We start from the raw sequence: 24,644 nt of genomic DNA, 5'->3' as shown, positions 1-24,644 counted from the left end.
TAACAAACAAACCCTCCGCATGTGCATCACCCTCACCTGACACTTTTTTCCTCAATTCTTTCGAATATAGGCTGGCCTTAACATCCTCCATGGATATCGTGTCTTTACCATACAATAGGGTTGTAACAAAGTGCTCATACGAAAGTGGTAAAGAACATAGCAAAATTAGGGCTTGGTCCTCATCCTCAATTTTACTATCAATATTTTTCAGATCCATAATAATACGGTTGAACTCGTCTAAATGATCTTTAACAGGTATACCTTTTCGCATACGAAACGTATAAAGACGTTGTTTGAGATATAACCTGTTGGTGAGCGACTTCGTCATATATATGCCTTCCAACTTCAGCCAAATTCCTGCTGCTGAAGTTTCTTCTTCCACCTCGCGAAGAACATCATCTGCCAGACTCAACTGAATAGAACTCAGAGCTTTGGCATCCGTATCATCCCAATCTTCCACTTTGATTCCAGAACTAGTCTTGCCTAACAAAACCTTGTGCAATCCTTGTTGGGTTAACAAAGCCTTCATCTTTACTCTCCAAAGACTGAAACTGCTGCTCTGCCCATCAAACTTCGCAATCTCGAATTTAGCCGCCATAGCCACAATCGGAAACGAAACCCTAGTTTTTGCAACCTAAGGCTCTGATACCAGTTTGTTGTAACGAACGCTATGAACGCAAAGCTAAGAACGAGAAATTGAAAAACTAAAACTAAACAAGAAATCACAAAGACACAAGATATACGTGGTTCCCCAAATTGGGTACGTCCACGGGCGAGGAGAGAGAGGATTTACTAACCAACGTGAAGAAGAGATACAAAGAGCCGGCTATTATCCGTTACTCTAGAAAGGCCACAATATGAAAGCCCAAGAGATGATTCTTTAGGAGTTCCCCAAAAGCCCTATTTATAATAGGCTACATAAATAGGAACAACATAGATAACCAATGTGGGACTAAAGAATACAAGGCATATACAAGGCATTCCCAACAGACATCAAGCAGGAAGACAAGTCGCAAAGACACATACCAAAAACTCTGCTTGATTTGATTTTACTTAACATGATAGAGAGTGCACATGATGGCATTGGAAGCATCAAGCATGCATGCACGCACGAAAACACAAAGAATCATTACGGAAGCTGCAAGAAAACAATCTGTACCAAAAGTAACAAGTGAGACCTCCAGAGAGCTCGTACATGAATCAAGCAATTCTTATCCCCCTCCTGAGCAACCTTGCAAAACGTGCATGCAAGCTTTGCCTTGGAAAGACATTGGGGCACATTCTGCTCCATGGGTTCAGTTTTTGCTTCTTTGCTTGAACATCCAAACTTGCAGAATAGTGAGGAGAGATTGATTTGGGGATATGATTTCTATGTCATGTGACTTCTCCGTAGAGGAGGACCAAGGACTAACACCCTGCTCAAACAAATAAGCCTTTTCAAAAACCTATTCATGATATAAGACAAACACGATTTGGCAATACTCAATAGAAATTTCAAGGGAAAAGAAGCCCTAGCCTTTGAGATCAAATAAAAATCAAACCCCATTCTTATTCGCGGTGTTGCTCCATACCCACATTTGAGATGAAATCGAAAGGGAAAGTGAAGACTTGAAATTTACAGCCACCGTTAATTTGAAGCACAAATCCCTACATGATTTGGATTGTTCATAAGCATTTGAAGCAGAGAGAGAGAGAGAGAGAGAGAGAGAGAGAGAGAGAGAGACGTACCAGTTTGGAGCAATTCCGAAGAGGTGTTGGAGAAGTTCCAAAGAAGATGGGTTACTTAGTTTTTAACCAGCGAGCAGCTAACAAACGTAATGAGCAGCCAACAAACATAACGAGACGCATGGAACTTCATACCTTACCCAACTCATCCCCTACACGTAGATATACTAAACCATGTAAACAAACAAGCTAGAGTAAGCCAAAGGAAGAAACCAAAAATGTGAACCGCCTCCAAAATTGTTTGTTAAAAACAGGCACACAGACTACAAACATACATATATACCTGAATAGAAATATCAAAACAGCCCTATCCAACAAACTACAAACCAAATAATTAGGGAAATTACCACTATCACCAAAGTTTACAAAGAGATCAAAATCTAACAAACACCCTATCCAACAAACTACAACCAAATAATTAGGGAAAGATCTCACCAAATACTCTCCAACACGGCTGGAAACGAAAGCCCAAAACTGAGATCAAAACAGCCCCAAATATCGTCGACAAGCTGCCACAAATTTGCTTCGGTTGAGAGGATCAATGGCTGCCCTATAACTTTCCCTTTTTCACCGAGAACAATCACACACAGTGCACAGCCACACTCTACCGATGCACAAAGAGGAGCACTCACGTTTTCACCCTTTTCCTCTTTTGCTTTGCATTTTTTTTTGCTGATTTCTCGCGGGGACCCTTAAAATTACGTTTTGCACACATCGAACGGTTTGGATTTTCAAAATTTGATCGGAAAATAAAAGTCGCTCATTTTGTTCCCTCACTTGAAAATTCCTCTATATATATATATATATATATATATAGATATATATATATATATATATATATATATATATACCCATGGTGGGTAACAGATTTTTATTTTATTTTTTGGCTTTTTCTATTTTTTTTGAATTTTGGCTTTTCTATTTTATTTATTTATTTTTGCAAGCATGAAATGAAATCTTCTCAAATTACATCAAGTGGATAAAGCTAAGTCCACCAAGACTCCCCTTCTTCAAATTTCAATCGAAAACATTAGCAAATAACAGGGTGGGTATTAAACACGAAAATTGATTAGTTGTGTGCAGTAACTTGGCCCTACTTTATACTGGAGTTCAAAAACTAATCATTACACAGGATTCCTTCTGAGGCAAGTGTATCATATTCCATCCGAGAAACTTTGATGCAAATAGAGTTTTTCTTTTCCTTTTCCTTTTTTTTTTTTGGCAAGACAAGATTTCAGCTCAATTTACACACATCAAAAATACTCTCTGGGTATTCAAGAAAATACCCGTCTTAGATATATTCAAGAAAATCATTTAGCAAAATGAAAGATATATATAGTCATACAATTAATCAATTAAACAAACTGAAAGAAACCATAAATAAAATACAATAAGCAAAGTCACTTGGCCAAGATTTTATCTATATTCCAAGAATAAAATTAAAAAAAAAAAAGAAGAAGCATGGCCGGCCATTATAGATATCTAGGTAGAGAATAAGACATTTCACTGTTTAAACTCTAAACTTGAAGAATTAAAGGTAAATATTAAACCAAAATAGTTTATCACATTCGACTCCTCTAATGGAGGATTTCTCCATCTTTAAAATTTCTTAATTACTTTGGTTAGACAAAATTTGATCTTTCTATCCATTGATGTATTGTTCAAGTAGTAAAAAAGCTTTTTTTTTTTTTTTTGATCTGCAAGTAGTAAAAAAGTTGGGAGTAACATATATCGAAAAAGCCGAATAACTGATAGACTAGAAAGAGAAAGCAAATATTTACCTCTATCTAGTATTTTCTAGTCTGAAACCATACTAGAAAGAGAAATAAGCAAATATCTCTATCTAATCTCTTAATTAACCTGGAAATTAATTATATGAATCGCCTCTAATGCTTGAGAGCTTGACGTTGAACTTTGCCAGATGGCCGGCCCGGATGTTGACTCTCAAGTTAGTCCGGACATAGTGGCAACCATAAGACAACGGGCAACAAGGGTTAAGGGGGCATTGATGGAATATTGACCCCAAAAACAAAAAAAAGTAAGTTACCCATGGAGGGTAACTGGGACTTCAATCTTTAGTATAGCAATCAATAGTTAATGCAAGGCCACCCATGTGGGGTGCCAATGTCGAAGGCCTAACAATGCAATGTGTACTAATATTTGATAAGGCTAGCTCATCCATATAGGATGGCAATTATCAATGATAGGCAAAATTTTATATAGTAACGCTTCTTTTCAAATTTAGCCTATGTGGGACGTAAATTATGCCTTTGCCTTATATTCCTCTCTTTGACGGTTTTTTTTTTCCTTGCAACAAATAACTTCGAAATTAAGATAAAAGGAAAAAGCCCATTGCAGTCTTCGCAGATTCACTTTGAACAGCCCAAAAACAAGAATTCACTAATCCAATTCTTAGTTGTGATCGATTTGAAACCTGATTTGAAACCTTTAGAGTGAGTGTAAATCATGGAAAATTAGGGTTTTTTAGAGGGGGAAATCATTTATCAAAAGTAAAAAGATCAAACTGCTACGTAAGAAGTAAAAGAACGATCAACTTTTTTTTTGATAAGTGAAGAAGGATCAACTTTAATCACTGGGAAATTGATAAAAGCTAACGAGGACTTATTTTAGAGGATTAAAAATTGAATCATGTGGACAGTTAATATCGTCAACTACCAGGCTTTTTTTTTTTTTTTTATCAGCAAATTTTTTTATTAATTACCGAATTCAAAAATTAACAGTTAATATCCTCAACTACCAGGCTTGTTGGAGGAAAAAAAATATTAAAGGGTTGACATGTCGTACTAGGAACAACACCAACAAAAAAAAAATAGCCACTTTAATGCCTCACTCAAATATAAGTCCGCTTCACTGAGTCCGGCACACACATAACTGAAGTTTATTTCGTCAACTACCAGGCTTGTTTTTTTTTTTTTTTTTAATCAGCAAAAAAATTTATTAATCACCATGCAAATTCGAAAATTGGCAGTTAATATCCTCAACTACCAGGCTTGTTGGAGGAAAAAAAAATTAAAGGGTCGACATGTCGTACTAGGAGCAACAGCAACAAAAAAAAAAAAAGAAGCTACTTTAATGCCCCACTCAGTTATAAGTCCGCTTCATTGAGTCCGGCACACACATAACTGAAGTTTATTATTTTCAAAAAGTATAGTCCATCCTAATTGGGCGATGTAGGATTCGTTGATTTCCTTCACTTGTACAAATTTCTTCAATTTCATAGACATTACTACTGTAAAAAACAAAAAGGAAACTATTTTTCTTTATCGTGAATTATATGTGATTCGAGTTTAAAGTACTATTCGAAAATCAAAATGTTAAAACCTATAAAGGGACTTATATTTTCGTACATTGCCTATGCGGGACACGACATGCGGTAGACTACAAAAATAGTAAATTATATTGCAACGGTATGAGATTAAGTGTTATTTCGGGTGCGGTAGTAATTTTGCATTCTTTAGAAGTTAGGTTTTCAAAAAGAGAAAATTGATCTCTGCATTAATTTCTAGTACGTTATTAAATTCAAATGAAAAAGGTTAAGCACCAACAAACAATGAAAAATTCCAAAATTAAATATAATGTTGTAGACATCTCTAAAATAGTTTTATTTAGTTAGGTTGAAATCCCCTCTCGTGGTCAAATTAACCATTAATAAAAATAAAAAAAACATTAATTACCCATGGTGGGTAACTGATTTTTTTTTTTTTTTTTTGGGCCTTTACTATTTTTTTTTTTTGGGATTCTGACATTTTTAATTTTTTTGGGGATTTTTGGCTTGTATATTTTTTATTTTTTAACTTTTTGCAAGCATCTTAAATCACATCGAGTTGATAAAGCTACGTCCACCCATTTCGGGTGGCAGTTATCATACAAGAGCAAAACTAATATAAACTAAAGCTTAGTTTCTAATCTAGCCTGTGTGGGATGGGAATCATGTAGTATTTGGTATAAAGGAGATAGGACACTATTTCGTGAAAACATTAGCAAATATCAGGCGGGTATTAAACACGAAAATTGGTTGTGTGCAGTAACTTGGCTCCACTTTATACTGGAGTTCAAAAAAATTAATTAATGACTACATAGGATTCTTTCTGAGGTATCGTGTTGTGCATATCCGGATCGTTGATCTCGGCAATCAACGGTCCGGATCGCACAATGTTGTGTGTAATTTCAACCGTCCAACCGTTAGACAATCCGGACCGTTGATTGCCGAGATCAATGGTCTAGAAGTGCACAGCACCATCCCCAATCCAGAATTTGGAGGCCTCTGAAGAGTAAATTTATTGGTAGCTAGGATGAGTTAAGCCAAGTGCCTCATCAAACTTATGGTCTCTAATTTGAGTTCTCACATATTCCCCTTTTGTCAACTCCGAGTCTCCGATCGGTACAGAACTGTATTAACATCCAAGTTGCAACTGTCATGTATAGGCAGAATAGAAGAAACGGGTGATAGACACGCGAAAAATACTAGTAAAGACACTGGGGGATTTAGTGTTAAGTTCACTATAGACATTTCATCCCATGTCAAAAATTAAAGCCCAACTTAATTATAATGGATGATTCCATGATTTCTATTTTGGGCGTAAAAATGCGACAGAGAGGAATGCAGCATCCTATTGCACTAGAAGAGTACGATAGGTTGATCGTTTCTTTCTCATAGTGGTGGGAAAAATGATCAATTATGGGAGGAGAACAAAATACTAAGTAAAGTTTAATACCTTGTTTATTGTCTTTTGAATCAACGTTTTACGAGTTTTGTGTCATCCTCATTGCTGGATCAAGGCTGGAATAGTGGCGCTCATTCCTAACCAGTTTCGAGAGGTTTGCTCATGCTTGAGGAAACATCCCCACTTGTTGATCGGTCCGCTAGTTTACACAAACCCGAAGAAGTTATTACGGCCGAGCCACGTATGCACGGAAAGTCGGAAACTAGCACCCCATTTCTAAAATCTAGTTAGATTTGTGGTTAATTGGGACATATAGTTTAATCATTTGTTGTTAAACCAAACCAAACTAAAGTTAAGCCTTCTGCCTAATTTACTGATTGTTGTTATCACATTCATAACATAGAAACACATTTGTCACCTGCATTTGATAACATAACAATCAGTAAATTAGGCAGAAGGCTTACTTTAGTTTGGCTTAACTCATTCTGTGAGCAATTAGGCAAGGCTAGCAAGCCGAAGATGAAGAAACATCAACACCAAACAAAAACAAAAGAGGTTGGCTTATTCATGGAGCCGTGCGATCTCGGCTGTCCATTTCAGCTTTAGACGGTCCGGATTTAAATGAAACTTTTCCGAATAAAAGTTAAACTCTTTCCCAAAAAAATTTCATTAACATTTGGACCGTCCAAAACACTCGGACGGTCGCAATAAACCTCCATAAAAACTGTTCCCGGAACTCAGTCAAAAAAAAATTTCTCAAAGCAAAGAAACCTCCTTTTTCTCTTTTTCAAGACCTTCAACAAAATAACCCCAACCACATTCAAAATTCTTGCCCAAACAATGGTGCCAGACAATAAATACAAAAATTCTCCGGTAATTTTGTAGCAACACTGAAACAACAATGATACTGTTAAAATAGATACTGAGAACAAATCTCAACTCCCGCAACTTGAATTATCAAAATTTCAAACAATTTAATGAAAAAATCAAAATTTCAAGGAAAGAAAAGCTAAACAGCCTAAACACCTCTCTACGATTCAAACTCCCTCCGCTTAGCATCAACTCCCGCAACTTGTATTATCCCTTTGTAGACACCAGCATCCACACTCTTAAGCCTTCGGCTTAGCGTCAACTTCTTTGACCTAAGAAGCCAAATGGCTTCTTTTTTTGTCTTTATTTAAATTTTGTTCGTGTTTGTTAGTTTCTCATCAATTTTTCATTGATTATTGTTTCGTTATGATGAGAATAATCTAAAAAGTACAAGATTACGATTGAAATCCAAATTTTTTTGAATAAAAAAAAAAGCTTATTGGCTAATTCTTTTTCGTCTTTATTCAAAAAAAAATTGGATTTTTATCGTAATGTTTTACTTTTTAAATTCCTCTCGTCATGACAAAGCAATAATCCAAAAAAAATTGAAGAAAAACTAACAAATGCAAAAAAAAAAAATTGAATAAGGACAAAATAAAAAGCAATTTGGCTTATTAAGCCAAACAACCCTGTCTGGTACGCATTTACGTGTCCAATGATCACTGCAAATTTCGATAGTTGGTAATTTGCGGCAATCTGAAGCAAGCAAACCCCGAACTCGTAGCAGGGTAGTGGGAAGCTTCTTGCAACATAAACATGAAAAGCTGATGGAAACTTAAGAAGTCCGACTCCACGGCGACCGACCCCCACCATAACGACTGAAACCGTTGTTATTTTGACTCCCATCTCCATGCTCTCTCCACCGTCTCTTCTTTTTACCCTTCTCTTTCCTCGACCCACTTTCTTCCCCATTTTCTTTCACCTTCTTAGCACGCTTCTCCTCCTTAGATGCCTTCCTCTTCTTTCCTGAGGAGGAAGGTGTACTTCCATCATCAAAATTCAATTTTCCTCTGGGAAGTGGTTCTTCCTCATCATCTAATTTCCAATTGCAGTAAATTTCCTGTTGGTCGTCAAAATTGGCCTGCAATGGCTCTCCTGCTCCAGGTAGCAAGTTATTGAATGTCATATCCCCATTAGACCCTCCTTTTCGTTCCAATAATACGGGGTCTGGTCTTATTATGGTACCCAAAATGCTCCGGTTGGGGCCTAGGCTCAAGATGGTCTTTGCATTTGTCAGTGTTGAGAAAGCCATGGAAAAAGCTGATTTAACCTGAAGCAGCAAAGGCAAAGAAACAAAGTTTCAGTTTAACTTAGCTTGCACTGTGAATTGAACTAAGGGTGTAACTCAAGCCCCTCCTCAAAAAAGATGAACCAAAAGACCCAATAACTGACAACACTTATTGGTTCCTTAGTTTGCTTAGTGGCAACATGTTTTTGGGCCACATTAAGTGATGTGGTTGGTGCCATGCATTGTGCTAGATCAGGGACTAAAATGGAGCCATGTACACCATCTTTCTAACCTCAAGTCAACCGAGCTTCTTTGCAAGTGATGGACTCCCAAGGTAACAGGAGTATTAGAGATATTTTGAGGAACTTCTTCCAGATTGGTAGTTACAAGACATCTACAGTAGGCCCAAGGAAAGTATATCTTATACCTTCCACCCTTTTAGCCCTCTCTATAATTTATTTCCACAACAGCGATGGATTATCAAGAGCTTGAGATCACATCCTTCTTTTTTTTTTTAATTGGCAGATCACATCCTCAATATATAGCTCACATCACCACAATCAAATGACACCACGTTATTAATGTATACAAACTTCCTGCAGACCAACAGAAATGATTCAAGGAATAAAAGCTACAGAAATAGCACAATGAACTCATGGAGATCAAACCTGGAAATAGCCGAACGAATTCTTCCCTATGTCATTTTCTGGAGCCTGTTATCATCCAAAAATATCTCTAGTCAAAGACCTGAAAAGTATTTGATGGTTTTACAGGTCAAGGTTAATGTCCAGTTAGGATAGCTCTTTATTCGATCCGAATGCAGAAACTATCAAACTGAACAAACTACAATTGAGGATTAGAGGTGACCCCAACCTCTCTCAAAGACAAACAGGGTAGTGCAGAGAAGGTTTGGGTGTAGCCAGCCAATCCATTGAAAACAACTCAAGATTGAATCATAGATATAATCACCGCTAAAGACAATAGTCATTCAGACAGATATATGACTTCCCACAAAGTTCCACCAGGAAATACAAATACTGAAATATGAAGATCATATGTTACCTGTGGGTCCATAATGGCAATAAGACACGGCCTTCCTTTCACAGTAAACCTGACAGAGGCAGCAAAACCCAGGCACAATGGTCAAAATCAAGTACTGCTGAATTTGAACAATGTAACTCTATATCGGGAGCTAAACAAGGCACTATTGGCATCACGTGAAAAAGTTGTACCCTTTTGCACTCTTCAAGAAGAAGGTGCCTTCCCCATTGCAAGTCACACCAACATCAGATGTGTTTAATTTGCGTCCATAAATGTCAAAAAAATGAACCTAAATCCAAAAATAAACTCATCCAGTCAGACAATAGAAATAGATATTTACTTCATTTACTAACACAAAAAAACAGCCAACCAATGAAAACAACACTCCATGGTCGTGATGATATTACACTTGGTATTTGTTGACTTGTATGATCTGCCAAAAAACATTGTTCCTATACACAGTGTTCTAAAAGGCGCTAGGCACTAGTTGGGAGGCGACCCACTGCCTAGGCCGCCTTGCAATTAAGTTTTTTTTTTTTTTTGAAGAGTCCAGACCCGAGGCGCCCGCCTAGCTCCACTTAGCCCACTGAGCACCTAAACAAACCGCCTAGGGAAAATCATGGCGGCAACCCGCTGCCTAGCGCAGCCGCCTTTTAGAACACTGCCTATGCATTGCGCATCATCTTAAAGCTCTACTATTTTAAGATAAGCGGGTTTTCTTCCAAAAGTATCTCTCTTGTTCCTCCTATATGAGAGTACACACGTCATAGTAAAGCAGAAAACATACCAACAGAACTCCCAAGTTGTGTTCTGGAGCAGCTTGCTGCTCATGGAGACTCTGCATTACCAAATGCATCGTACAGAGAATTAAACAATCACAAAAATCAAAGCATACCAAAACATCATTTGAACCACAAAACATAACTAAAATTTTCATGTGACGGAACAGAAATGACTTCTTAAATCCCAAAAGACATTTCTTTGGGAGGTAAGTAAGCCAAAAGACATTTTTAATCTGGCCGTGTATGGTCTGATCAGCAGAATAATTAGCAATTCCATTTCAATTACCCGTAGCATTGCTATGAGCATGGTAAGGAGTGCATACGAACCAATTCCACCTGTATAAACCTGTATATTGAGACTCTCTCTAAAATTAGGCCATTCACAAGGAAAAGTTTTTTGGAAATTAAGCACTAAATAAAATCCACACCTCATTTAACTCTCTTTGCTGCAGAAAAACTTTCAAGATCAAACACAATGGCCGTAATGGGGGCCACTTTAACACGGCATCCTGAAAAGAGCGCAACGCATGTATTAGAAATTGCATACGCTTTATAGAAAGAACTCCCCCATGTACATTGTAACCAAAACTTCCACGATAAGTGTGTCTCTGTTTTTTCTTGACAAGTATCGGACGCGTACAATCAACTAAATGTGTTTTTGTGTGAGTGGATGCGTATTTTTCTATTTACATGTCAAACAAGCAAAGTGAAACAAACTGTTATAGAAGGAAAGACGTCAAAAGAAACCTCTATGAACTCAGCAGCTTTTGGTCCATTATCTACATCAAAACTGTGACAAAAGATACCAAACATATATAGTTAGACAACCAACTTGATATTTTACTGCATCTCGTCAAGAGATCATAGACCTGAGAGCCAAGGTAAACCTAGGAACAGTTAGGGCATTGCCTAAAAGGAAAATTAAGAACTCTTGAACCTTATATCAAATGCGATACCACTTCTCTTCTCTACAAATTTGATGATCGGCACACGTGCCTTTGCAATCACCTGAAAAGTTGAACAAAATTTACGTCATTGTAAATCTCTAGTTGCTCATGGGCTATCTCTAGTTGTGAAATAAGCCTCACCTGTATCTTCTTGGCAACGCCTCTTTGAGATAGGGCCCTAGCAAGGGCTTGCAAACCCATTTGCGGACTTCTAATATCTGATCCAAGAATCACAACCTAGATTTTGCAAATTGGGTCTCTTTATTGTAGAGATTAATTACCAATTTTTTTATAACAATCAACTCACAACTCAACAATCAAGTATGTAGAAAGAAAACTTCTTTACTATTTCATGGTAAAAGGAAAGTATATCTGAAGTGAACATAAAAAAAATAGCATTTGAAATACTCTCCTCAAGAAAAAGATTGCAAAATTAGTCCCAATGGACAATGGCAAGTAATAAATCAGGTCAGCAAAAGAAATGCTCTACTCTCTGCAATCTAATTAAGTTTGACACAATAAGTTCTTGAGAATCATGAATCATGACAAAAAACATTCTCCAGTGTAATCAAGCGCCTTTGGTCACATAAATTTCCATAAAGCGACATTCTGCCATACAGGAGTAAGTAACCAACAGCTATGTCAAATTGTCTCTACTCCAAATGATGTAGTTTTCTCATGCCTGTTATCACTTGACACTTTAATGTCCCAAGGGATTGGCTTTGGCCTTTCTTGCACAGCTTAGGTGGAGAGAGATGAAAGCCCTTCGAGCAATGATCAAAGTCTCTTTTTTTTCCTTTCCCATCTCTGTCCAAACGTCTCACAAATTGAAGAGCATGGAAATATGTTTCAATTATCCCTCATCAGCATAATATCTACTTCAACCTATTCAGGCAAATAGCATGACCTTATAAACAAAGCAGAGATTTAAACTATACATGACCTAGACAATATAATCTTGCTCACAACTAATAATAATGAAGAGGTTGTGAGAGAAGGATAAAGTACAGCACCAATGATCATAAACAACGATGGGAATAGTTTCCGCAAGAGGATAAGTTCATACAACAACTAGGAGGAAGCAATAGACTTACATCAATATCACTAGTTGGAAGATACAGCCCGGTCTTGAACGACCCAAACACCTCTACCTGCAAGCAATAAAACAATGACATAACGTGTCACAACTGTGGTACGAGGTTGTCCGCCTGCTCACAAACAGAGAGAGAGAGAGAGAGAGAGAGAGAGAGAGAGAGAGACCTTGCAGTTGGGCCATATATATTGAATAACATCAAATACACTCCGTACTGCAGCATTTCGTGATGCTTGCTCTTCTGGAGTTGGTGAGAGAAAGTTGCAGAAATCCAGTATCTCTGCAATATCAACGACTCGTCAATTCAACAAGGATATGCTTCCAATGCATTAACATAGAACTACAAATTTAGCAATTCTCTAACCCATTACATTCATTACAGAAGCTTAAAATCACCTAGAACTCACTCAAACAAAACAGGCTCAAATAACTTGGGGATAATTTGGTTGCCATTTTAAAAACCAAAACATTGTTGTCAAACAGTATCAATCTTTTAGTGAAATTCTCAGAAAGTTTTGCGAATCTGAAAACAGCTTTCAGGGAAAGTACGCTAAAAAATTTGATATTGTTTGAAGAAATATTCAGCTGAAAACGAGTTTCAAAAACTCTAAAACCAAAAAATATATATCAAAGGGAACCTTAAGATCTACTTGAATCCCCAGAAGAGCCTAAACCCATCTCCAGAAGATTTGGTGATTTAGTTTTTTTTTTTTTTTTCTGAATTTTTGTTAAATTTGCATTAAGTTTGTAGATTAATCCTTTGTCTTGACGAGATGAATCTAGAAAGTTTAAAAAATTGCGAAAGTCTAAAAAAGTTTACTAAAGACCAAGAAAAAGTTTGTACTAAAATCTGTGTTTAGTTGTGTACATTTCATCCTATCTAAACGTGTTGCAACTTCAGTAATTTCGTCCTATTTAAACTTTTTGAAACTTCAGTTCAAATTTTTATGCTTTCTTTTTTTCTCTCATTAACCCAAAATTTTTGATGCAGAGCTAAATAATACCAGGTCTTTTAAGAAATTAATTTAGGTCAAACTCATCACACATTCAATATCGAAAATTAGCAAAATCAATAATATAAATTAAAAATCAAAACTTTAAGCTTGAATTCGAATGGGATGTACTATAGCCACAGAACACACACACACATATATAGTATATACCTTTATGGAGCTGAAGCATGGGGCTCCTGAACCGACAATTGGCCCTAAACCAACCGCCTTCAAGCCTCCTCTCCGGTTCCTTAACCGGAGTCGCAGCCGCCGACCGAACCGGAGTCAAATCAACCGTAGTTTCATCCTTATCCAGGTCAAGAGAGAAGTAATCTGGCGCGGCGGCCGTGGGAGAGTGGGGCTGGGCCGCGGACAGGGAAATTTCATTGCGAAACACGGCGTAAGGCTCGGAATCGACCGGCGGCGGAGGCGGCTGGCCGGAGGGAGATGCGGCGGCGGTGGAGGGGGAGAGAGGGCTAAGGGCGTCGTACAAGAAGCCCTCGACTTCCATTGGAGTAGAATACAAGCGATTTGACAGAGCGTTGCGTCAAACCGTTTCCTTCACCGAGTGGTCGGAGAAGGAGGTTTACGTGGGCAGGGTCAGAGGGGTCAGTTTTGTTGTCTGTGGAGTCTAGGGTTTTCAGTTGTACGGCGATTTGGTTGGATGCTGAAGAATTTTTCAATATTTTCTCGGCCAGTGACTTTCGCACTCGTTTTTATTAACCACAAATAACCACAATCTTTCTTTTTGTTTTTAGGGGATGAAGTTTACAAAACATCATTCCACTTTAATGTTTTATTTTTGTTGGGACGGCTGATTTTGTCACTTTCCTATTAGTAACGCCACTCTCTTTATTTTTATTAAGTAAATTTACTAAATCATTATTGCACTTTATTTATTAAAATATTATTGCACTTTATTTTGTATCATAAAGTGTAAGATTGTTTTAGTAAACTCTCCTAATAAAAAGAAAGAGAGTGGCGTTAACAAATAGAAAAATGGCAAGATTACCTTCTTTTTGTTGGTATGATGTTATCTGACTTAAATGATATTTTTACAAAGTTTAAGGACATTTTTAGTAATTTCACAATAAAAACAAAAAGGGAAGTGTGGTTAGTAAAAAGGAGGAGTACGAAAAGTCGGAAGCCACTCCATTATTATTGTATAATTAACACGTAGCAAATAAAACTATCACTTTTGGCCAACTTACTTGTACCTCAGTTTTTTATTTTTATTTTGACAAGTCACTTGTACCTAAGTTGAAAAGTCAAATAAAATAACCAATTTTTAGAAAGAAAAAAAAAATGAGTAGAAAAGGAGTAGCTTTTTTTGGATTAAAAGTAAATATTTTCCAAAATATTTAGGTAAAATCGATTCGTCTCGTCGAGATGAATCTATAATTCATAAAAGTTTAACGCGAAATTAACAAATACAAAAAAAAATTGATTAAGAATAAAAAATACTTTAAAAAAAAAGTGTTTAGCGGAACAGGGCTTAATTGTTTACTAGGAGGGCCCATTAAAATTGGAACAAAATTCTTATGAAGCAGCCCCATATGGGGATGATTAAGTCAAATACAATTTTGTTCTCTGTGGAGTGTGGAGGGCTTTCAGTTGTCCAACGATTTTTGCGTTTTTATTATAAGTAAACAAGAAAAATATTACTCAGTTTGGCCAGTTCATTCGCAACTTGGTAAATTTTATGGGACCAATTCTAACCGTTCACTAGGGAGACCCATTGAAATCAAATGAAAGCAAAATTTCATATAGAAAGGCCCATAGGAATCAATAGCAGCTGTAAATTTTCGAATCTAAAAACCTTTGGAGCGTGGAGTCAAGCGAAATACAATTTTTTTTTGAAGCCAACTTTTGTAAATTCTGCTTGCTGGAGATACTCTAAATTCCTTCTAAAGGTAAGTGGAGAGCATCCACCCTAGCCTCTACACCATCTCTATATTTTGCAAAACAAATACTAGTAGATTTTAAGATCCAAAACAAAAAAAAATTACTAGTAGATTTTCATTCGTTGAGAGTAATTATTTGCCATTTAATTACTTATTATCTTACTCAATGAAAAATCATTATTTTGCCTAATAAAAAATTGGATTCAAACCCACGTACAGTTGCATCTTATGTTCTAAAATAAATTGAATTATTTTTATGAAAATAAATCACTTCAACAATTAGAAAAAAAAAAGGTGAAAACTGAACTTTCTAAGTAGCATTGGGTCAGCCAGAGTTTTGATTTGGACATGGCGCTCCTTTAATAGGAGTCCACTTGTATAGAGTTGTAGACACTCCAATTTGTCTGATACACCCGGGGCTGTGGGTAGCCCACATGAGCCGGGACACCATCCATTGCTCGACCAATGACGTCAGAACTCCACATTCCTACTCCTACTCACATAACTACATAAGGACTCCACATTCCTACTCCTACTCACATAAGGAAAACCTTCATGATCATCCCTCCCTCTCACGTCATTAAATCTTACTAGTACAAATTTGGGCAAAACAAATCATCTCCTTTCTTGGCAACACTAATCATCTCTCTCTCTCTCTCTCTCTCTCTCTCTCTCTCTCTCTCTCTCTCATATAACAATAGCATGGTCTCTCTCTCGTTAGACAATATACCAGAATTAGTGTGGATTGTCATGATGATCGCTTTGTATTTTTTGGGGTTCTGCACGAAAGTGCCCCACGACGAAGCCCACCAAGACAACCTAAGAGGAATAACACTGTCGACGCCCGACCTCGAGGCCGGACAAGGCGGCAGCGGCGGCGATGATCACCAAACGAGAGAATACAAAAACGGCCGCGACTGTGCCGTGTGCTTGGAGGAGCTTAGAGAGGGGGAGACCAGCCGAGTTCTTGTCACGTGCAGACACTCGTTCCATCCAAAATGCATTCGCCTCTGGCTCGTGCGAAACCCGACTTGCCCCGTTTGTCGAACCCTGGTGATCGGTTAACTTGAAGTTTTTGTTCTTTTTAGGGCATTCTTTTTTGTTTTTAGTCCATTACATACCCCAAAATAGAACCCAAAAAGGGCTTCGGTTATATGATTTGTGAACATTATTCCGTTGCTTTTTTGGTTGGACCTATTGCAAATAGTCCTTATTTACATGAATTATGATACTTTTATGTAATTTCTTCGTGTGATTTCCTTTTTTGCTCATTGCATTGTGAGAACGGGATCCGGTCAGCATTCTATATTTTATCAATGAATTCAATTCATTATAGGTTGATTTTCGGGAAAAAAAAAATGAAATTATTGGAGTTGTGGAGTTACTGGAGTAAAAATAGTACCGGCATTGACCTGGGGAAGTTATTAAACTCCATAGTCGACCCAATATGGAACGGAGGGAGTACAGTAGACATAGGAGTACAACAGCCGAACACAGATTGCTTTTGCGCGCCGCTCATTTTGTTTAGGGTCCCTGTAAAAAATCATCTCAATCCGATATAGGTAAGGGCGTTTACGAATCATCCAGCTTTGCTTCAAAATTTAGATATCCGGCTGGACCAATTCCGATGAATAGTACTGGAAAGCAAGTATACCCAGTCTATAAATACTAGAGGGTCTGTCATTTGCTCCCTGCAACAACTCACTCCTCTCCTGCCCTTGCATGTACGGACCCGTTTACCCTTTATTTGGCAGTATTTATCCATTTTCTCACACATATACATAGAAGGGTATTGTTGTAATTTCAAATAGAAGAAAAACGAAAAGTGAAGTATCAATTGCTAAATATGAAGTGTCAAAGTCAATTTCCTTATTAAAAAAGAAAAGAAAAGAAAAAAGAAAACCATCTTTTACTCGACCAATCAATGATGTCAGAACTCCACATTCCTACTCCTACTCACATGAGGAAAGCCTTCATATTGATCATCCCTCCCTCTTGTCATTAAATCTTTACTAGTACAAATTTTGGCAAACAAATCATCTCTCCCTTCTTGGCAACGTTAATCATCTCCTTCTTCTGTTCAAAAAAAAAAAACCTAGGAGGAATAACGACATCGCCCGACCTCGAGGATGGACAGGGCGGCAGCAGCAGCGATGATCATCAAAAGAAAATTCAAACACGGCGGTGGCAGCGACTGTGCCGTGTGCTTGGAGGAGTTTCGAGAGGGGGGAGACTGGCCGAGTTCTTGTCACGTGCGGTCACTCGTTCCATCCGGAATGCATTTGCCTCTGGCTCATGCGAAACCCGACTTGCCCCATTTGTCGGGCTAAAATAGTACCACCATTGACCTGTGGGAAGTTATTAAACTCCATGCATGGTTTCAGGAAAGAAATTGGATCCTTTCCCGTCCTTAAATTGGATTGGTACCCATTAGTTTCAACAATGTAACAAACATGGTTCCCTTGCGTTTATAGTCCAACCTGGTGCTAAACCATAATCCATTGAAAAATGAAACGGTGCCTTACGTCAATAGAATTCGTTAGAAACCAGCCCTTGAAAACAGTTATTACATGCCCATCCAGCACTTGCAGCGCGCCCTGATTCTGGGAATCCATCTACTGTAAGAAAGCCATGCCGGATATAGCCCTATAGTCTCCATAAAACCTAGCTAATACCCCACCCTGGTTCTCGTAAACGTAAAGCATCAACAGATCGAAACCCACCCAGACAAGTCTCAAGACTTCCAACTGCCATCCTCCGGTAGACGTTAAAAGAGCAAGTAATTAGTCGGTGTTTTAGACATCAAGCAGGAAGGCAAGTCGCAAAACTGCTGCAAATCAACAATCATGATAGCAAGTGCGCGCACAGAATAAGGGGCTACTTAGGACGATCTAACACTGACAAATGAAATAATTAAATCAATAGGTTAGCTAATAAACGAGGTCATTCAAATCCCTTTCAAAAACTGACGTGGTCTCGGTAGACATACCAAAAACTCTGCTCGCTTTTACTTAACATAATAGGGATCGAGTGCACATGCATGATGGCATGGAAGCATCAAGCATGTATGCACGGAAACACATACTTATCGAAATATTTTTTCATGCAATATAAATCTTGTTTGATAAATTTTGATGAGATTGATGAGCACATAATATTGACACTTACTGGCCCCAATACCATATGTTGCTAGTTATTAAATGTGCTTAGTTGAGTACTTCTATTATCTTTTTGATGATTATGTTATATTGTTTAGTTTGCAGGAAAAAGATTATAATAACGTTTATTTCGGCCATTGGATTCAAGAAGCAAAACCCGTGATCAAATTAATTCACGAGGTGGGACCCCACTTATTATATTACTTCTGCCGAAAGTTGAAGAAGTGTTATAGCCCAAAGATTGCCTAGTTGACGAGAACGAACAGATTAGGAAGATTAGGATTTTCCTTTATTGAGAAGATTCACGGCAATTTTGGGAACCATCTATAAAATGAGAAGAATATATAGGGTTCGTTCCGTGGATGAATGGCGACTTGAAGTACCATGGATTGAAAGTTCGACTTGAAGTACCATGGATTGAAAGTTCGACTTGGAGAGCCACGGCTGGGAACACAAGAACAAGAGCAGAAGAAATCTTTGTGAGCTTTATTATTTTCTTGGATTCTAGCCGAATAATTGATACAATGTTTTTATCCATGAGTAGCTAAACTTGTGAACTAGGGTTGAGGATGAAACCCCATGAATTTTATTGATTGGTTTTATGCACTTGATTTTTTCTACGTGCTTTCATAGTTTATTGTTCTGAACTCATTAATTAATTTGGTTGAAACTCGGATATGGATTCAATCGGAATGGGTTTTTTCCATGATTTGATATCACCATATCAATCGAATTGCTTGATTTGTCATTGTTAATATTTAAGTACGGGATATCTACTATATATGATTTGTTTTACGCGGATATAGTTGATGATTTTGACTTAAACATGCGAAGCAGAGGAGGAACATATTTTTGTCATAAATAAAAAGGGCTTAACGACATATTATCCATGATGATTAAGATTAGCTTCTAAATCATTGTGTAGAAATTATATGAAAAACCATTGCATAAGATTAGTTGCTAAATATTTGTGGGTGTGGATTCCAAAACCTTAGTTACTTTTCTCAACCGGCAATCTCACTATTTTTCTGTGCTAGTTTAATTATTATTTTGTCATTGCTTTATTTAATTTTTAGTTTAAAAACCAATCATACTTTTGTCAACTAGGTTAGGGTATAATCAATTTAAGTTTATTTAGTTTTCCTATAAAAAAAATCACAAGTCTCTGTGGGTTCGACCTCGCACTTGCATAACTATACTATTGGTACGATTCGTGCGCTTGCGAGTACATTAAAATTTCACATCAGAGATCTTTTGAACGGTGTAAAAAATTCAAAAAATTCTTTAGTATGTTATTTTTAAGTTCGAAAATTGCACGTAGTTTCATAGGAGATCAACTTTATGGGACGAAGGGAGTAATAATTAATCATTAAAGAAGCTGCAAGAGCTTGTACATGAATCAAGCAATTCTCATCCCCCTCCTGAGCAACCTAGCAAAACGTGAAAGCATCGCCTTGGACAGACATTGGGGCACATTTTGCTCTTTGGGTTCAGTTTGCTTCTTTGCTTGAACATCCAAACTTGCAGAATAGTGAGAACTAGAGAATGATTTTGGGATATGATTTATGTAATCTGACTTCTTCGTAGAGGAGGTCCAAGGACCAACACCCTGCTCAAACAAATAAGCCTTATCAAAAACCTATTCACGATCGATATTAGACAAAATGAAAACACGGAAACAAAAGATCACCACCTTTCAATAACTGCTCCATCTAACTAAAATTCATGAGCAAGTACTATAGACATTGGAACGCCAAGAGATACGAGCGATATGGCATACACATGCAATCTTTGTCACATGGGCTCAGCCGCTCAGGCACGAGTATAGGATGCATGTCTAACCATCAAGCCTTTCTTAACTCAAATCTTTGAAAACTGGGGTGTGTCTACAAGTCGGGTATGGAACCGGGACCGAAGGTGTGAATACCATACCGTTTTAGGTGAAAACTAGTGTAAAAATCACATACTACCATTCCAGCCAGAATACCGGGTGTTACCGGTGGATTTCTTTTGTAATAATGTAATACCTAGTACGCGAAATAGTGTATGACCTATTATCTGAGAACGTTATAGATATGAGACTAAGGAAAAGTATTAAATTTCTGTCCCCCCATCCATGTGAAAGGCTAGAAATGCTGCTACACAAAGCTAAAGCCAGCTCAAATATCATAAACCTGAGGATCTAGGTGCTTAAATTGGGTATGGGAGTAGAACACATATCTCAAGCTCATACCCACATTGTATCCTACGCTACATGGATCCTTCATTTTGGGCAAAGTACCAGACCCGGCATATTTTTGTCAAACACAGCTGACTCAAGGATGATGAAGTTCGAAAAGAGAAGAACTTTTGATGGATGAATTCCTTTCAGATGTGGCAGCGAGTTGCTTTCAGAAGACCAGATCGAAGAAAAAGAGAAACGACGAGATCCTTGTGCTCTGCAAGACCGAACTGAGTGTCATATTTGTTCAAAGACCGGACGATAACGAGAGTGGCGGCTACTAAGGTTTCGTTATAATGCGATCTGAACGCATAAGAGAGAGAGGGAGGGAGGGAGAGGAGTGTTTGGATAAATTAAACGCAGTCATTTGATTTATGTGAAGATTAAGTCAAGTTAGTTGTTTATTTTGGTTAAAGGCAACATGGGCCACCGGGGCAAAGTTTGAATGTGCTATACAACACTTATCCAAGCCAAAGGATAAATAGGCCAAAATTTAGAGAGGGGGAGACCAACCGAATTCTTGTCACATGTGGTCACTCGTTCTATCCGGAATGCATTCGCCTCTGGCTCATGCGAAACCCAACTTGCCCCGTTTGTTGGACCCAGGTCGATTGGTTGACTTGAAGATTTTGTTCCTAAGGGCACCCCCAAATACGTATCTCTACTGTAGCAAGGATGCACATATTCCTCTATCTTCTGCTTGTTGAGGCCAATAGCAACACATGCATGTTTACAAGGTATTCCTGTTAAATCCCATTGTCTGCATCCGCATGTCTTGTCCTTCAAATCCACAGTGTAGGTTGTGTCATGACAGTCCACTTCAAACTTGTACTCACCACAAAAGTGTGCAAAACTGTCCTTTGAATTGTTCTTGATTACATCTAATTTGTCCATGATCCTTGGACATATGCCCTTATTATATTTCTCCATTCCCATCCTCTTAATTTGAAATCTATTCATAACTCTTCTCCTTATCCATTCCAGCATAGAAATTATAGGTTTATCCCTTGCTTCTAGAATGTAGTTATTGAATGACTCACTCAGATTGTTCACCAAATAGTCACGCTTGCTTCTGGGGCTGAAGTAGGACATACTCCATTGCTCAGCTGGAATGTCCTTTAACCACTTGTGTGCCTCATTATCCAAACCCTCAAATGTTTTCATGTGATGGTTATGTTCCCAAACTGTGGTTGGAGAGGCTGACCTCCACATCAAATCTTTCAATTCCTTACCTCTGAACTTCTTTTTGTAATTTGAGTACAAATGCTTAAGGCAGAATCTATGTTCTGCATTTGGCATTAGCTCTTTGAATGGATCTATCAAGCCTTTTTGCCTATCTGAGATAAATGTCCATCCCCTCTCCTCCACAATGCCAATATCCTCCAACAATATTTTCAAGAACCAACTCCAAAAATCCTTAGTCTCTGCTTTTATCACAGCTATGGCTATAGAAAACATGTTGTTGTTACTATCCACCCCAATTGCACTAAGTATTTGTCCCCCATATAAACCCTTCAAAAAAGCTCCATCCAACCCAATCACAGGCCTACAACCACTCAGTAAAAGCCCTTCAACTGTGCATTATATCTGACATACATTCTGCAGAAAGTTGGGGGTAGTTCTGTACCAGGCTTATCTGACTGTATCTCGATCCAACTTGAATGATTGAATTTCAGAATAGTTTCCACATAGTCATTTAACCTACCATATTGCACAGAGTGGTCTCTTGACATCAAAACCTCCTCTCCAACCCTTATGTCAAATTTTATTTATTTGACATCAAATTATTCCTTTTCAACCCTTATGTCAAAATACAAATAGTCATCTTTTGAAATTTGGCAGGCAAGGTGTAGGTAGTCAAAGTTGGCATGCTTCCTCCCCCCTTCATCCATGTCACAAGCCACGTAGGATTTGGCTTAAAAAAGACATCTGGGTTGGTTTGTCAATTAGTGTCAAATATTGTCGTTACAAGCTCCGCATCAGATTTGACATCTCCTATTGGAGATGCTCTTAAGAGTAAGTTCGTTGATCCCTGTGCTGACCATGCTATAGCATTGCATGTTTTGAAATTGGCAATACAAGTAAAATTTACTACTAAGTACAAAACCCAACACATAATTGTTTTGTCTATGAGAGGTGTCAAAACATGCACACGAACATTACTCAATATATTTCGATCTCCATGCCATAAGGCTAACATGTGTAACTATTATTGATGATACTTCATGCGTTTAACCATGCAGGGGTAGGAGTGGGCCTTTGCTAGGTTTAGGGCAATGATGTTTTGCATAGTAAAGGAAATTATGTTTGTAAATTTAAGGAAAAATGACTGCTTAGGACATATTTTGATAATTAATACCCGTCAAGGACATTTTCAACATTAACAAATGTTCTCAGCATATCCTTGACGGGTATTAATTATCAAAACACGTCCTGAGCCGTCATTTTCCCTTAATTTAAGCCCTCAAAACTAATAATATGGACTTAATATGGTAATTTTGAGCCGGAGTTATATGTCACAAGCTCGGCCCACCTGGACCATTATATTTATTAAAAGCCTTAAGACTCGGATACAGTCCTACATACTATAGGATATTTATACTTTTATCAAGTTCTAATCAAATCGAACACAGACACAAATTTAGAAACTTAGTTATTACTCAAGATCAAGAAACAAAGGCGACAATTAAGGGGGGTTGATATGAAAACGTTTAATTTTTTTCCTATTACACTTTATGCCTTACATAATTTTTTTTGTGATATTCATTACATCAAATATGTATGCAATTATGGGCCTATATTAAATTAGACTCAAAATGTATACGTATGGTAGTTCTATTATATAAACGGGCTCAAGGAAAGGAGTGAAGCCTCTCCATTGGCCTTTGGAGAGGAAAGGACTGAGAGAAAAAAGGGACTCAGATACGGTTATATGCATTTATGAATATTTATACTTTTATTAGGTTCTAACTAAATCAAACACATACATAAATTTAGAAACTAGTTATTACTCAAGAAAGCCAAGAATTAAGGTTTGTTTAATTATATAAAAACGTTTAATAACTTTCCTATTATACTTTAGGCCTTACGTAAAATTTTTGCAATATCCATTACATCAAATATGTATGCAATTCCGGGCCTGGAATTAAATTGGACTCAAAACGTATACATATGGTAGTTCTATTGATGCGTACCCACATGCACCATGTGCGATTCACATGCATTGAATTAAACATTACGTGACATTACTACTACGTACACGAGTTCGACGCGAAAATATTTACATATGAAGAGGTGTATGTCAAAACATGTGCAAGCTTTATCGATGTTAATTCACGAGTTAATCCATGTCACGGGCTAGAGTGATCGTGTTGAGGTTCAGGGCGATGTTGTTTGCATAGCAAAGGCAATTTATGTGTGTTTAAGCCCCCACAATGAATAGATAGACTTAATATGGTAATTCTAACCCTATTTTATAAAAACTTCAGGTCACAAGCTCGACCCACTTTGGATGTTATTTTATATTTTAAAGGTTGGATACAGTTATGCAGATTTTTACCTACGGCTGCTCGCGGTCCGAATCGGTTCGGGTTTCTAGGAATTTGAGGACCGAACTGCTAGTCACGGTTGTCAAGTTTGAATCCCCCTACTGTCCAGTTCCAATCCGATCCGTGACTCATGAATCGGTTACGATTTTGTCTACGGATTTTAACAAAAATAAAGTTCAAGCATATATCCCACACTAAAAGGGAAGAAGGTTACATTCAGAACTAAGTTTAACACCACCATAAAGTACTTGTTACATAAACTACTAAAAGCCTACTTCAAAAATCAGATTCAAAGAATCTAAACACTAGTAAGATTGTATCATTATAGTATATTAGTGCTTGCCCGTACCTACGGCACTATGCACCCCGGTAGTACCGTAGGCACGGACATTTTTGTAATATATTTTTGTTTTTTTATGCCAACGCCAGAAGTCGAGTAGTGGGTAAAAA

At 37.6% G+C, this 24,644-nt stretch overlaps 2 protein-coding genes across 4 annotated transcripts in view; both read right to left on the bottom strand.

Annotated features, from left to right (window-relative positions):
* Positions 1–1,354: 1,354 nt before the first annotated feature.
* Positions 1,355–24,644, bottom strand: part of LOC131328834 (uncharacterized) — a 76,915-nt gene continuing 53,625 nt past the window's right edge. For 2 of the 3 annotated variants that reach the window (XR_009200555.1, XR_009200554.1), the window contains exon 7: positions 1,396–1,415. Coding sequence is in view for 1 of the 3 variants with exons in the window: in XM_058361775.1 (XP_058217758.1) it covers positions 1,370–1,415 (46 nt within the window). In the remaining 2 variants the exon portion in view is untranslated. Of the gene's footprint in view, positions 1,416–24,644 lie in introns of all 3 variants that reach the window. The other variant, XM_058361775.1, reaches the window with a different exon arrangement.
* On the bottom strand, positions 7,288–14,074 carry LOC131328833 (uncharacterized). The gene is made up of 13 exons (XM_058361766.1): positions 13,535–14,074; positions 12,539–12,651; positions 12,373–12,429; positions 11,420–11,515; positions 11,269–11,339; positions 11,079–11,121; positions 10,760–10,840; positions 10,618–10,677; positions 10,337–10,387; positions 9,741–9,838; positions 9,571–9,619; positions 9,177–9,221; positions 7,288–8,550 (listed from the first exon to the last, which is right to left on the bottom strand). Exons 1-13 carry the CDS (start codon positions 13,872–13,874, stop codon positions 8,056–8,058), a joined length of 1,599 nt encoding a protein of 532 aa, XP_058217749.1. The 5' UTR covers positions 13,875–14,074; the 3' UTR covers positions 7,288–8,055.

Source organism: Rhododendron vialii, chromosome 6a, assembly GCF_030253575.1.
Source record: "Rhododendron vialii isolate Sample 1 chromosome 6a, ASM3025357v1".
NCBI classification, from domain to species: domain Eukaryota; kingdom Viridiplantae; phylum Streptophyta; class Magnoliopsida; order Ericales; family Ericaceae; genus Rhododendron; species Rhododendron vialii.
The sequence above is the reverse complement of the archived record's forward strand: the minus strand, read 5'-3'. Positions and strand labels throughout refer to the sequence as shown.